The 16,529-nt window shown below is 36.6% G+C and overlaps 1 protein-coding gene across 1 annotated transcript in view; it reads left to right on the top strand.

Moving 5' to 3' along the window:
• The window catches only part of LOC139980118 (complement C3-like), an 89,386-nt gene that overhangs the window by 42,782 nt on the left and 30,075 nt on the right, over positions 1 to 16,529 (top strand). The window contains exons 15-26 of the mRNA XM_071991507.1: positions 194 to 268; positions 1,543 to 1,597; positions 1,807 to 1,863; positions 3,472 to 3,811; positions 5,172 to 5,400; positions 5,546 to 5,755; positions 6,946 to 7,066; positions 8,038 to 8,139; positions 9,167 to 9,355; positions 12,505 to 12,589; positions 12,989 to 13,151; positions 15,555 to 15,629. Coding sequence (XP_071847608.1) covers positions 194 to 268; positions 1,543 to 1,597; positions 1,807 to 1,863; positions 3,472 to 3,811; positions 5,172 to 5,400; positions 5,546 to 5,755; positions 6,946 to 7,066; positions 8,038 to 8,139; positions 9,167 to 9,355; positions 12,505 to 12,589; positions 12,989 to 13,151; positions 15,555 to 15,629 — 1,701 coding nt within the window. The remainder of the gene's footprint in view (positions 1 to 193; positions 269 to 1,542; positions 1,598 to 1,806; positions 1,864 to 3,471; positions 3,812 to 5,171; positions 5,401 to 5,545; positions 5,756 to 6,945; positions 7,067 to 8,037; positions 8,140 to 9,166; positions 9,356 to 12,504; positions 12,590 to 12,988; positions 13,152 to 15,554; positions 15,630 to 16,529) is intronic.

The raw sequence follows: 16,529 nt of genomic DNA, 5'->3' as shown, positions 1-16,529 counted from the left end.
CATACTTACCAATGTAACAGCTCTTTATGTTTTGACACAGTTGATAACATTTTCTAATAAAACTATGAAAGTAACAGAAATTATCAAGTGATCAATTAAACCATTGTTAGTTTGGCTTAATGTAGTTTGATAAAACCTTTTTGAGAGCAGTGTTCAAAGACAAATAATTTATTTACAACTTATTCTTCATCAGATGTATCAAACAATGGATACCTATGACAGTGGGTGTGGACCAGGAGGTGGAAGGGACTCTCCTGATGTGTTCAAGGTATATTGAGTTAAAGATTATGTTGATTAGTTGCCTCACTTTTGAAAAATGAGTCATATGTGAGACTCTGGTAGATCTCTTTATCAGATGTTAATAAGCTGCTACTTTGTGAATATATTCCATTTTTGATTCCTTGCTGGAGGTGATGGCATCAGTATGTATGTGATACATGCTTGTAAAGATGGTAAATCACAAAGTTCATGGCAGATAAACATCATATTTGGTTTGCGGATCTGTCTTATTGAATACAGAACCCTATTCTTTTTGTGAAGTTCAAAGTTCATTTGAGGTAGACAGAGGTCAAAGTCTGAAAACCTTGCAAACACTATAACTCAAGAAGTACATCTTTGTTGAAGTTCATACTTCCTATGCAGCTCCTACCTGGGGAGAACAAGAACCCTAGTGATATTGGAAGAGGTCAACTTCTGTTCAGTTTAGTTTGTGAAGGGGTTAAATTTTCAACAATACATAGCCAGACAGGAAATCAAATCTTAAAATTATGTATTAATATTAATTTTTGTATTCCTTGTGTGAGGGCATATGTGTGTGTGTGTGTGTGTGTGTGTGTGTAGTACATAGTGGTTCAACTTCATACTTGGTATGTGGATCCACCTTAGCAAGTCCAGAAACCTAGAATTTTTTTGTGGATGTCAAAGGTTATATTAGGTCACCAGATGTAAAGTAAAAATCTTGTAAACCCTATAACTTCATAAGAAAAGCTTGGATAAATTGCAAACTCAGTATGTGGTTTCATTTTAGTCACTACAAGAACCATGTTTCATAGAGGTTAAGGTCATTTGACATCACACGAGATCCAAACTATCTAACTTTAAAATCAAAGCTTATATGAAACTCATAGTTAGTTTGTGTAAGAGGTGAAGGTTGAATGAACTTCATACTTGCTGGTAGATGTCACAGGTCATCCAAGGTCAGAAATGCAAGTCTGAAAGTATGGTAAACACGATAAATTTAAACATTAGATGAATATTGTACCCGATTTTTGGATAAATCTTATAAAGTACAAAAAGCCTACTGCTTTCTGTGGAGGTGATTTGCAGTCAGCAGAGCTCTTTCTTAAAGCTTTCTAAACAGGATGTCTCTAAAAGTAAAACTTGAATGAATTTCATTTTTGGTATGTGCATTCACTTAATTATTGCAAAGAGCTTCCCTTATGAAATGTGGCAAGGAATAACTAAGCATGTTGGCGTTCTTATTATTATCATACTGAGTTGCACTAATAAAGGATTTTAATACCTCCGTTTTCTAAATTTCAGCAAGCTGGGGTTGTAGTCCTGTCAAATGCAAATTTGGAAATTGACCGAAGAGAAGGTAATGAGAGTTCATTTTGTTTTGTTGTATTTATTAATACATCTTGAAATCAAATGCTAGTTGTCCATGCTGATTGACTTTTCTGTGAAATGAAGTAATGTGATCCAAATATAATATTGTGTGAGTAACTTGGAGATATTAGAAGTTCAAAATGGATAATTGCTGTATATTAAACCCAAAGTTGAAGCACTCTGTTTTTCTCTGTTCAGTTTATGGATGTGCCACCCCTCTAAATCCACGTCGCAGAAGGTCAACACAAGAACAGCGTAAGATTTCTTTCAGTTTTGTTTTCCAGGTTCGATAAGTTGATCTTCATGATCAATACTTCCAAAGAAGAGACATTTATTATTAAAATGTGACTTTAGGCATTAATTTGATATGTCACAGTCAAAGAAAAAATCAAATTATTTGAGCACTAGTAATGTTCCTATGGCTCTTCTTTTTTTTTTTTGATAATCAACTTTAAAATGTGCTAAAATACCGGGAATATTCCTTTAAGTCCAAATGGATGATGACATCAGCTCTTTCGTACAGGCCTAGATCATATAGTTAATCTTTTCTTTCATGAATGCAAATAACTCAGTCAAAAATTTTTTCTTTGAACTTTGTATAAACAACAGAGCATCCTTGGGTAAACTTTAACACCATCGTTCCTTGACAAATGTTTAATGAACTGCAAACATGCTATTTTAGGCCATAAAAGTCTTTACGTTTTGCTTTGGAATTTTGTGTTGGATGTAAGGAACTGACTGAATGTTGTTTTTTAGAGCTATTATATTAGTCAATGAAGCCATTTTTAATGGTGATCCTCTGATGTTTAAGGGTCATTTCTCAAAAATTAAATGTGGTAAAAAATTGCAACCTGGACTGATTACAGTTTTTTTATTGTTCAAACAGCATATCAATATTAATGTTGTGCCTCAAGACCCTCAATTCATGATGAACTGCTCTAAAGTCACCCTTCAATGAAATTCATCATTTACTGCTCTTAAAACACCCTTCAAGTAATTCATGATGTACTGCTCTAAAACACCCTTCAAGTAATTCATGATGTACTGCTCTAAAACACCCTTCAAGTAATTCATGATGTACTGCTCTAAAACACCCTTCAAGTAATTCATGATGTACTGCTCTAAAGTCATGCTTCAAGTACTTTCATGATGTACTTCTCTAAAGTCATACTTCAAGTAATTCAAGATGTACTGCTCTAAAGTCACCCTTCAAGTAATTCATGATGTACTTCTCTAAAGTCACCCTTCAAGTAATTCATGATGTACTTCTCTAAAGTCATGCTTCAAGTAATTCATCATGTACTTCTCTAAAGTCATGCTTCAAGTAATTCATGATGTACTTCTCTAAAGTCATGCTTCAAGTAATTCATGATGTTCTTCTCTAAAGTCACCCTTCAAGTAATTCATCATGTACTGCTCTAAAGTCACCCTTCAAGTAATTCATGATGTACTTCTCTAAAGTCACCCTTCAAGTAATTCATGATGTTCTTCTCTAAAGTCACCCTTCAAGTAATTCATCATGTGCTGCTCTAAAGTCATGCTTCAAGTTATTCATGATGTACTTCTCTAAAACACCCTTCAAGTAATTCATCATGTGCTGCTCTAAAGTCATGCTTCAAGTAATTCATGATGTACTTCTCTAAAGTCATGCTTCAAGTAATTCATGATGTTCTTCTCTAAAGTCACCCTTCAAGTAATTCATCATGTGCTGCTCTAAAGTCATGCTTCAAGTTATTCATGATGTACTGTTCTAAAGTCATGCTTCAAGTAGTATTGGAACTTGTAGAGAAAGAATTCATGAAGTAGTTTTACAATGAGAATTCTAGGCCCAAAATAGGGTACTGATACATACTCTACATACAGTTGCTGCACATAGACATGATGACCAGCAGTTCTTTGCTTGTTCGCGAGGTCAGAAGCTTAGAAATGCTGACTTGAGCTGTGAAGAAAGAAGCAATCGTTTTGTGAACTTACTCAGACGTAAATATGAGGAGGATGGTATCACAGATGAGAGAGTGGAAGAGCTGATAGCTATCTTCATGAGTTGCTGTCAAGGAGCAGAGGAGGCACGACGCAATGACAGGGGAAGATCTGGTGTAGGTAATCCATTGGATAATATTGATTTCATCGAAGATAGACCAGAAGATGCTGCAGTCAGATCAGACTTCAAGGAAACTTGGATTTTTGAGGAAGTTGAAATTGGGTAAGGGGCAGTGACAAATTACATGGCCATTATTTACACTGTTGAGGTATTTCCCAGATCAGCTTGTGGCTAAAACGTTGATTTTCTTCATGTTGATATTTCATTTGAGAAATCTGTCAATATTTTCAAGAGAAGTTGAAAATACCTATCATATAATTTAATGGCAGCAATGTAACTGTGCTCAGTGACCTCGATAAAAGTTTTCTATCACAGGCCTTATGTGATAAAATATGAGCTGCTATGGTTCTAGATAGTTTGCAACATTGCAAATAGAGTTGCAGTGTAGTGAACATATTTGTGCAATATGTTGGCAAATTGCTCCAAAACATAATGTTTGAGCTTTTGATACCTTACCGGAGTCAAAAAGAATCTCGGCAAGGTGATTGTGTGTGTGTGAGGAATTGGCTTGTAAACATCATACATCAAAAAGTATGTGCGAAGTGAACTTCATATTTGATATGTGGATGCACCTTATTGTGGACATGAAACCTATTCTTTTCTGTGAAGGTATTTTAGGGTCAACAGAGTGTAAAGAGAGTCTGAAACCTATTCTTTTCTGTGAAGGTCTTTTAGGGTCAACAGAGTGTAAAGTGAGTCTGAAACCTTTGTAAACATAACTCAAAAATTCATCTTGGTTTAAAATTCTTGGTATGTAGATCCCCATTATTGAGAACAAAAACCCTATTGAAATTGGTGGAGGTAAAGGTCATTTGAGGTCACTGTCTGAAGAAATGTTAGTACACCATGTTATGTACAAACGGCATGTTGGAATTGGTGGATTGTGAATACATGTCAGGTCAACACAGAACAAAACATTGTAAATAATAATTACAGAAGAAATGCCTCAAGGAACTTCAAGCTTTGCATTTTGTAGTCATTGAGGTCAACAGAGGTCACAGTCTGAAAACTGTAAGCACAACAACTCAGAAAGGTCAGCTTAGTTTCACTTAGTACTTAATAGGTAGATCGCCCTTGGTCAGCACATTAGCACTCTGGAAATTGGTGGTGGTCAAATGTCATTTGAGGTCAACAGAGGCCACATACTGAAAGCCATATAAATCAAATAACTATAAAAGTAATGATTGGATGAACCTAATACTTGCTTAATAGGTGGCTCTGCATCTTGCTGATAAGTCATAATGGTCAATAATTAAAATATAGTTCCAATGCTACTGAAGAATGTTTTTATACAACATGATGTGGCAAGGAATTACTAACCAATTGACTTTCTAGTTTGAATAATGATGTAGCTATTTAGTTACAAAGAGATCTCAATAGATAATGAATTTACATCTCTATACTGCATAATCTCATCCTGAAAATCCATGCTACTCACTTTTCAAGTTTCTCCTCTCTGTAGTGATAATGGATTTGCCCAGCAACAATTTACCATACCGAGCAGCATAACCACATGGTCTGTTAATGCAGTGGGCCTCTCAGAGCAGTATGCCATGTGTGTAGCCAGACCTTTGGAGATCTTGGTCAGAAAAGAGTTGTTTATCCAACTTCACATGCCATATTCTGTTATCCGCAAGGAACAAGTTGAAATTGTTGCTACCATCTTCAATTACTCTCCGCAAGATCAGCAGGTATATTTCAATGGTTTGAAGTAACAGTTCTAATCTATAATTGATAATTACAGTAATGAAAACTTGTATAAACAGGTCAATGTCATATGCCTTTTGTTACTTATAGTGTTCAGAAATTGCTTAATTTATTCCATTTTATTAACAGGTCCGAGTATTCTTACGAACTACAGAAAAGGTATGCTCAGAAGGAAATCCCAATGAGTACTCAGCTGAAAAGCGTATTAAAGTTACTCGAAATAATGCATCCAGTATCACATATGTGGTGATTGGCCTAGAGGTTGGGGAACATCCTATCACAGTTGCAGCGGTCTATTCAGGGACATCTGACGCAGTTGAGAAGATTCTTCGGGTGGTGGTATGTCTTTTTATGTTCTCTGTGAAGCTCAGACTTGTTGAGTAACTTAGTTCAAACTAAAGTATGCCACTCCTCAAAGCTTACAACTGAAATAGAATGCAACATACTGCATTTACAAAAACCAAGCACTACTGGCTTTGTGCAAGCCATGGTTCCTATGCTGTCTTGAAAATTGGAACAAGTAGGAAAAAGGAAATATCTCTTTTTTAGGTCTCAAGTTTTGTAGTGAAGCCTGGCAAAATAAGGACAAATTTCATTTAAATGAAGTAATGCTTCTGATATGGTATGATCTACCTAAGCAAGGGTTTTAGCAGTGTGAGATAAAGTTAGCAGCATAAATCATACTGTGGTGAATAGTAAAGGCTACAGCATGTCATTGGTCCTCACACCAAATATTACTAAATGGGGTTAGTACATATTAACACTAACTATTGTAAGGCTTACTATAGGTAACTTAACTTTTGGTCATTATTAGTGTGCAGGCTCTGGAAGACCTAGTTTTGTCTTGAAAAATGTGGAATATCATTTGCTTAAAAGGTTGGGAATGTTGGAAACCTCTTTGGTTTGTAACGAAAATGGTAATCTTTGCAACTATGATGACAAACATGTGTATTTGCATGTGAGAGACGACGTGCTTTTACGTACAACCATGGAATTCTGGATAGATTTTATGGAGCCTATTATGTTGTGAAGATCTTGTTGACATGGTGTCTTAACAACTTTGCATGCGGTTGCCCAATATTATGTATATTTCATTAACATCTGTGTAATTAGTAATGGTGTGGTTGTCATTGAAATGTTCTGTATTTGATGAGTTCTTTGAGGCAATAATGTAAGATAACAAAATGTGTATTCTCAACTTATATTCCTATCCTCCATGCTGGCTGATATAAAACCAATAATAACAAGATGTGTCTTAGACATAACTAACATAAACTACATTATAACGTGACGTCTGATTGACAGACAGGGTGAAGAGAACGAGCACGTAGCGTGCATTGGGTTTATACCCATCAACGATTACATAAGTTTGCACACAGCCAGATCTTGCACATAGACATGTATATCATGAATATTCAACATATTACACTCATTTACTGTGACTCAGTTGTTTAAAAATTTCTATTATCAAAGCATTGTATTGTCTTGTTTTTTTTTCATTTTCTGTTTTGTCCTTTTCAAATTCTTAGCCAGAGGGCATCGAAAGGTCTTTTGTTAGTTCTACAACATTAGACCCAACAGGCTCATTGAATCAACAGTTAGGGGAAGGACCACAGGCGAGAGCTAGACTCTCAGATGTTGTTGTCAATGGTAAATATTCATGGAGAGCATGAACACTCAGTTAATAGTAAACAATGGTTCATTCATACTTAGTAAAGATTCCTAAATCCTATTGGTCCATTCAGGTCAGCTGACCGTGGTTTATCCTGTGAGTAACGCACGGTAAAATTACGGGGCATCACTTTAATAAATCTTTGGTTATATGTAACCAAAAATGTTTTGTTTTATGATTTTTCCCGCACACAAATGGTAGTGTATGAATGAACGGGGTTAATCAACGGTCTAGCGTGCGTTACTCACATGATTAATGCACTCCGGGTGTTAATGCTATCGCTGGATGCACTCGGGCTCCGCTACGCTCCGCCCTCGTACATTGCTTGCATTATCCCCTGATCGTGCATTAATCCCGTGAGTAACGCACGCTAGACCGTTGATTAACCCCTTATTTAGGTATCAGCATGTCTCACACATGTTAATTCTCTGATAACTGACTCACAGATGTTCATAGAAGAAATTATAATGTTCAAGATCCTAAAGTAAGAGCTGGACACATTGATGTTCATAGAAGTACATTTTAAAGGTCAAGATCCACATGTATGGGCTATGTTCTTAGATGTTCATAGAGATAAACTGCTCAAGATCCACAGTTAAGAATACACCCACCAATGTTGTTGTCACACAGATTAATATAATGAACCTAATTGCAATAATCCATTTATAGCAAATAAGTGACACATATTCAATTGATGTACCAGATTGTAGATAACAATATTCTGAATCTCTTGTAGACATATGGCACCTCAAGGTTGAGGGAAGCTTGTTGTACATAAGTGACATCATTTCTAAACCTGTTTTGGCTTTTTTAATATATCTAATGTATGTTGTGTTTTGAAGAAATTTCCTTTTTTCCAGTGAAAAGTGCTTTAAAAATATTCTTTTGTGTAAATACAATATAAACATATTTTATTAGTATTTTTGTGTGGATTTCATCTGATATTTAGAGGTGATTCAAGCTGAAGAAAGTCGCCAGTACAACTTCTTTGACGTACGATTACCTAGTGGAGCTGTCCCAGACTCAGAAAGATGTGAAGTCAGTATCATTGGTAAGAAAACATAAGATGAAAATTCCTTTGTGAGTTACTGTATGATACCTCCTATGCATTTGAATTGTCTCTATTTGAATTGAGTAAACCTTTCTTGAGGTAGCCTTGTCGATTAATTGATAAGGTAACCATAGGTTACCATCATTTTTGATTCCATTTGCATGGCATGAAGCCTATGGAGTGTTCATATGTTATTGCATGCATTGTGTACATGGTCAAGATTTGAATTCCTTGTAAATGTTATGCTTTGATGGACCTCATACTTGATATGTACTTCTACCTTGGTAAGTACAAGAACACTTTGATTTGTGAGTAGGTCAAAGGTCCATATAGGTCAGAGTCTGAAATCCTTGAAAACATGAAAGCTGCAAAAGTTAAGATTGGTTGAACCTCTAACTTGGTATGTATTTCTACCTTAGTACAAATCCCTGAAGTTAAGATTAGTTGAAACTCTAACTTGGTATGTATTTCTACCTTAGTACAAATCCCTGTCAACTTTTGTGGTCAACATTCAACTCAGGTCACATTCTGTAAACTTTGGAAACTTTACAATTTCATAATCAAAGCTTGGATAAATAACACACATTGCGTGTGAATCCAACGGTATGAAAACAAGAATCGTATTGTTTTCTGTAGAATTTTGAGATCATTTGAGATCTACCAAGGTAAAAGACTGAAAACCTTATTTACAAGAAAACCTCAGTATTAAAATAGTATTTTTCTATAGATGCCAAAAGTCATTTGAATAACAGAAGTCAAAAGTACAAAAATTATGTAAAGATGGTTACATTGTTGATGAAGTTGATCTGAAGGTCCACATGAGTGCAATACCCTTGTTGATTCACTATAATGGTGCTTTAAATGTGATGATATTGTCTAAAGTGTTATAGTCCATATTTTTAGATGAAATGTTGTCAGGAATCACTAAGCCTCTTTTCTGTCTGATTTTAGCTTGTGGTGATAACTGCCAAATTTGTGCAGGGCTTTAAATGCCATTTATGCTTTAAATGCCACTATTTTCCTGCAGGCAGTGTACTTGGACCAGTCATAACTGCAGTTATTGATGGATTGGAATCTTTGCTAGCCTTGCCACGAGGCTGTGGAGAGCAGACAATGATATATATGGCTCCAAACGTGTATGTGTTACGTTACTTGACCAGAGTTGATCAGAGCACAGAATCTCTGGAAGCCAAGGCTACTCACAATATCGAAGAAGGTTTGTGAATTACATATTTTATATTGTGTGAAACAATTGCATCAAAATTGGTTCTCCAGTACTCCCTATGGACAACCAAATATTTGCAATGCTAGTTAGTTTAGTTTAGACTGCACAGCATACTCCAGATGAGGCCTAACCAACTGCTGATAAAGCATAACTACTATACTCCAGATGAGGCCTAACCAACTGCTGATAAAGCATAACTACTATATGTTCTCTTTCAGAAAACTGAAGTTCCTCTTGATCATACCTAAACCCTATTACCTCTTTTAGCAGCTTCAAGACAATATTTGGAAGGTTGCAAAGATGAGTCAATGTAGATACCTAGGTCTCTTTCAACCAAGACCTCCTGTAACTACACACCATTTAGATTGTAGGTATATTTTTGGTTAATACTACCAATATGCATCACCTTGCATTTATCAATATTAAAAAGCATTTGCCATCCCTGAGACCAGGAAAAACCTAATCCAAATCTGTTTGAAATTTCTCAGAATCGCTTTTTGGAAAAGACCTCACAATACAATTTGCTGTCATCAGCAAACTTCTTTGCTATACACAAAATATCTCTATCAATGTCATTTATATAGGCAACAAACAACAAGGGACCCAAAACAGACCCTTGTGGAACCCCCACTAGTAACGTCCTGCCAAAAAGAAGCCCTCTTCCACCCTCTTTTTCCTATTACCAAGCCAATTCCCGATCCAAGACAGTAAATTCCCATTGACACGCACACTCGTCAGCCGAAGTGAAAGATGCTGGTAGGGAACTTTATCAAAGGCCTTCTGGAACACAGCATCTACAGATTTCTGCCTAATTATTTAGCCAGATTGTTACATCTTCCATAAACTCAAGAATATTAGTGAGACAAGACTTTTTTTTGACAAAAGCCATATTGAGACTCTGATCAAAGACTGACTACTGAAGTGACAGACCAAAGACTTTTTTAACAATGGACTCATTGACCTTACAAACAACACTAGTGAGACTAACAGGCCTATAATAACAGGGCTTAGACTTATCACCCTTCTTGAAAATTGGGGTAATATTAGCACATCTCCAGTCCTTAGGTACATAACCTTCATTCATATATTTACTAAAAAACAATGAGAGTGGAATGCAGAAATGGTGTGCAAAAGTCTTCAACAAATACGGATGGATTGCATCAGGTCCAGAAGCTTTAGAAACATTTAGACGAAGCAGCTCCTTTAAGACAACCTCATCCTAATATAAGACCGTTTTCAGTTTAGGATCATCACTTCCCCTGAAAATCTGGAATACTACTCATATCTTACCCTGTAAAAAAACGACACAAAATAGTTGTTCAAAAGATCTGCAAGATCCTGACTATCAGTAACTATATTATCAGCCTGTGGTGCCCTAAGAGAAACAATTGCATCTTTAACTTTCTGCTTTGACCTGACATAAGAAAAGAAGGCCTTTGGGTTATCCTTAATATTTAAGGCAATGTTATTTTCGAACTTCAATTTTGCATCAGAGACTAAGCATTCTACCTTCCGCTGCTGAATTTGAACTTGGCCAAATGAGATTCAAAGTTAGTCCTCCTAAACAGCTTCCACGTTCTACGTTTTTGCCTAATTACACATCTAACTTTCTTATCCATCCAGGAATGCATACTGCTTTTACGACAAATATTCTCCCACGGAACATGATTTGCCATGATGACCTTTAAGTTCTCAGCTAAACAAATCCAAGACTGAGAAGCACTCATATCTCTAAACAAATTAATCCAATCTGTACCATTTAGTAAAGTTTCAATGGCTTCTGTATCTGATCTCAAAAAATCAGGGACTTTTCCCTTACTAGCAGAATTTACAACCTTGCAAACACATCAAAAGCTATTATATTATGATCGCTACAGTAGTTCCTAGTTTACCTAGACCCGTCAAATCAACAACTTTGCTTGGATCAAAACTCAAGACAAGATCCAGAATGTTATCCCCCCCCCTAGTAGGGAAAGTAACATGCTGATGTAAAAAGCAATCATGCACAACATCTAGAAAGTAACTACCCTTCCTACTACTGGAACCATCTATCCAATTAATGTCAGGAAAATTAAAGTCGCCCATTATAACAACATCACCTTTAGCAGCCTCTCTAATTGAATCAAACAGCAAGACATTGTTATCTTCGCTGCTCTTAGGAGAACGTTAAACAACATTAATAGTTATAACATCACTGGACCTCTTGGAGTGGACAACTCTCACAAGACAGAATTTACAAAAGAACCTTGCAACTGAGACTTCTCAATGATTACACTATCATCCCTAATATACAGTAACCCCCTCCCCCTCCCTGCCAATACCAGTATGAATACCCCTCCTGTCTTGACGATACACAACATACCCTGGGTAAGAAACCTCAGCACTATCAATGTCCTCCCTTAACCAAGATTCTGTGATACCAAACACATCAGGTTTCAGTACAGAAAAGTAATTCAGATGTAATATTGAGGATGATATGTGAAAACATAAAGTTGGTCACATTACTACTGTACGTGCTATTTGCTACTGTAGTTCTTATAATGGTCTCTGTGCCATCCCTTTATAAAAAGTCTAAGAATATTTATTGCCCACACATAAGGTGTGTTTTAATGAACTAAAGTAGATTTATTGGTGTTCATTAAAAAAAATTCTACTCTGCCTGTAGCATTTATGCATTTATGGAAATACTTTTTGTTCTTGGTGGGTTAGGTCAAGAGATATCTTTGTTTGATAACAGAAACAATAGGGGAATGTCTGATCTGATAAACATTTGAATTACTATGCACTAATGTACTACATAAAGTTAGTTGCAGTACTACATGTCATTTGCCCTACCTTTAACAATCTATAGTAGTGCTTGGACCATGTTGCTCTTTGTGAAGGTCACTATTCATTTGAGGTCAACAGAGGTCAAAGTGTTTAAAAACCTATTGAAGTTTGCATTACATGTTTTCTTATATATTTTGGCAAGAAATCACTAAGTCTGTTGAACTTTGTGGTGCAGAGCATATCATTGCACACTGCTTAGAATAGTTACAAGTAGAAAGTGCGTATCATTAGCTACTGAAGTATAATTGCTGCAGTAATTGTGACTGTCAGGAGTTAATTTGATCTGATTGTATATTTTGATTTTGCATTAGGTATCATGAGAGAGATGACACACAGACATGCAGATGGTTCTTTCTCTGTTTGGGGCACCAATCCCAACTATCCAAGCAGCACTTGGTCAGTAAAAAGATGAGTTTCTTCTCACTGCAAAATATGTTCACCAAAACAGACATTGTTGCCCAATTTGTTGCTGTGCAATATATATTCTGCTGACACCCTTTCCACTTAAGCCACACCACGATCCAAGTGAAATGACAAGGCATGTCATAATAGCTTGGTCAGAGTTCAATGTAACGGCAGTGAGTGTATCTGTGTATATAGCCTGCTGAATTTGTTTTGACTTTGAACAACTTATCATTCTGTCTGTTATCATATTAGTTCAACTTAATATTTCAAGGATATTGCTAAATACCATCTTATCAGTTGGAGTCATCCTCAGTTGTTAAAATGCATCATATCTTGATAAGATTAAATGTACCCAATCTATTTCTTATGCATGTTTTCTTGAACCCTCAGGCTTACTGCATTTGTCAATAAAGTTTTCTGTCATGCTAGTGAATTTGCATTTGTGGATAACAAGGTGACCTGTAAAGCCATTGAATGGCTGATTGATCCTGATCACCAGAGAGACGATGGTGCTTTTAGGGAGACTTACAGAGTTCACCACAGAGAGATGACAGTAAGTTCAAAGAGAAATGGTCAGTCGTTCATAAAATGTATGTTATGCATTTTAAATAGTGCCTTTAGCTAATGAGATAACAATGCCCTCAATTGTCATTTTAAGTGTCCACACTCATGTGAGAGGACTATTGGTGTCCTTAGCTAATGAGATAACAATGCCCTCTATTGTCATTTTAAGTGTCCACACTCAGGTGAGAGGACCATTGGTGTCCTTAGCTAATGAGATAACAATGCACTCAATTGTCATTGTAAGTGTCCACACTCAGGTGAGAGGACCATTGGTGTCCTAAACTAATGAGATAACAATGCCCTCAATTGTCACTTTAACTGTCCACACTCAGGTGAGAGGACCATTGGTGTCCTAAGCTAATGAGATAAAACTGCCCTCAATTGTCATTGTAAGTGTCCACACCCAGGTGAGAGGACCATTGGTGTCCTAAGCTAATGAGATAAAACTGCCCTCAATTGCCATTTGAAGTGTCCACACTCAGGTGGGAGGACATTTGGTGTCCTAAGCTAATGAGATAACAATGCCCTCAATTGTCATTTTAAGTGTCCACACTCAGGTGAGGGGACCATTGGTGTCCTAAGCTAATGAGATAACAATGCCCTCAATTGTTATTTTAAGTGTCCACACTCAGGTGAGAGGACCATTGGTGTCCTTAGCTAATGAGATAACAATGCCCTGAATTGTCATTTTACGTGTCCACACTCAGGTGAGAGGACCATTGGTGTCCTTAGCTAATGAGATAAAACTGCCCTCAATTGTCATTGTAAGTGTCCACACTCATGTGAGAGGACCATCGGTGTCCTTAGCTAATGAGATAACAATGCTCTCTATTGTCATTTTAAGTGTCCACTCATGTGAGAGGACCATTGGTGTCCTAAGCTAATGAGATAACAATGCACTCAATTGTCATTTTAAGTGTCCACACCCAGGTGAGAGGACCATTGGTGTCCTTAGCTAATGAGATAAAACTGCCCTCAATTGCCATTTTAAGTGTCCACACTCAGGTGAGAGGACAATTGGTGTCCTAAGCTAATGAGATAACAATGCCCTCAATTGTCATTTTAAGTGTCCACACTCAGGTGAGAGGACAATTTGTGTCCTAAGCTAATGAGATAACATTGCCCTCAATTGTCATTTTAAGTGTCCACACCCAGGTGAGAGGACCATCGATTATTACATTGCAAAAGAATTTGCAGCCATTTGTAACATTTTTGTAACATAAGTTCTATGTAACTATCTGCATGTATGATGCTGGGTGCCAGCATGACATCAAAAGTAAAGGTTGTAACATAAGTTCTATGTTACTATCTGCATGTATTATGCTGGGTGCCAGCATGACATCAAAAGTGAAGGTCAAACTGTGAGAGAATCTTTGGATTAAATCATAACCTGCTTAAAGATAAAGTTAATATGGCTGCTAGGAAGGAATTTGAGAGGTTACTCAATAACATTCAGAGAAATGAAGGACACCCACTCCATTGTGCAATAAACTCTCTGTGCAATAAGACAAACTACAATTTGAGGAATGCTGCAATAACTCCCAGATTCAGGATTGAACTTTATAGGAATTCTTTTGTTTATAGGGTGTCCATGTTCATACAGCATGGTGCTTTAGAACCATTGTTGTGATGTGTTATGTCTAGTATTTACTATTTTATATCTTTATCATAATTTTATTTATTTATTTTCCTATTTATAAATTTTTAATGATTTATACTGGAAATAAAGAATTGAATTGAATTAAAGGTTGTAACATAAGTTCTATGTTACTATCTGCATGTATGATGCTGGTTGCCAGTATGACATCAAAAGTAAAGGTTGTAACATATAGGTCAAATATTTATATTCAGGAACGGAGTCTGGTTTAAGCCGGGTTGCATTGGTAGGAGGTCAAGCAATATGTAATCTTAGACTGCTTCCCAGTCACTTTTTTTTCAATTTCACTTTATTTTTATGCTTGCAAACCTATGATAGCAATGTTGACAGTTTCACAGTACCTGCTGTGGCAAATCAGAACACATAATAAGATATTCTGAAACCTTCCTGTTGTCACTGTGGATCTATGTATCAGTTTACACAGTAGTTAATTTACCAAATACCAGAATCGGGTGCCTTAGCTAATAAGATAACACCGACCTCAGTTGTCTTTTTATATGTCCACACTCAGGTTCCACTAACAAACATAGCCGAATACTACTACATAATGTAAATTGAAGCCTCAACAAGTGACTTGGCACAGTAAAGAGTTTTAAGAAGACGGATTTTAACATTTAGTTTTATGTATCATGAATGTGTGGTCTAACAGTGTGACATTGCAGTTTCATCCTCATTATTGAAGTTTCTTTGCTTTGTATGTACTTTAATTTTAGTAACGCTTTTGTTCTCTTTCAGGGAGGTGTTCAGGGAGATGCTACTCTTACTGCCTTTGTCTTGATTTCCATCCATGAATGTGAATGTGTTACTTTGGTGAGATTCACCATGTCCTTCTCCTCTGCCTTAAGTCATGTCTGAAGATGATTTTAGTGCATTATTAACACATTGTTCCATTATTCGCAGCCTTCAAGTACTATGGACACCTAGCCAATTTGCCCTATATTCAGTACATTGTTGTCATTGTGTAAGAAAATCTCATTCAAAATCTGTTGAAATGTTTTGATTAGCCTTTCCAAGAGGTACACATTTGAAATTTGATAAAATTGGGAAACTCAGACATGTGCAAACTATGATGTGGAGTGTTGTGCTCATCAAACTTTCTTATTTAGGCCTTACTAGGCTAACCCCCTAATTACAAGCCCACATATAACATATGAATAATGTGATGTTCCTTTTTGATTCCTTGCTGAAAGCAAAGGAACCTATGTATTCAGGTTGGTGTGTGTGTGTGCATGTATGCGTTTGTTTTTCTATCTGACCGAGGACTTGAACAAAAGAATTCCAGGTCCTCGGTTGTGATTTCTAAAGAATCACCACGTCCTCGGAAGGATTCTATTGTATGGGGTATTGTTAAGGTTAGGGTACGTGGATTTGAACAATGGAAAATGCAATGGGGTCCTCGGTCTGAATGTAATACAAACGTGTGTGTGTGTGCGTTTGTTTTGTATTCTGACTGAGGACTTGAACAAAAGAATTCCAGGTCCTCGGTTGTGATTTCTAAAGAATCACCACGTCCTCGGAAGAATTCTATTGTATGAGGTATTGTTAGGGTTAGGGTACGTGGATTTGAACAATGGAAAATACAATGGGGTCCTTGGTTGGAATGTAATACAAACATGTGTGTGTGTGTGTGATGCTTTAGCTTGTATGCACGTTAACTCAACAAGGGAATTGCCGATCACTACCATACTTGGTGTGTGGGTGGCCCATAGT

This window comes from Apostichopus japonicus, chromosome 14 (genome assembly GCF_037975245.1).
Source record: "Apostichopus japonicus isolate 1M-3 chromosome 14, ASM3797524v1, whole genome shotgun sequence".
Taxonomy (NCBI): domain Eukaryota; kingdom Metazoa; phylum Echinodermata; class Holothuroidea; order Aspidochirotida; family Stichopodidae; genus Apostichopus; species Apostichopus japonicus.
This window is presented reverse-complemented; position numbering and strand designations above follow the sequence as displayed.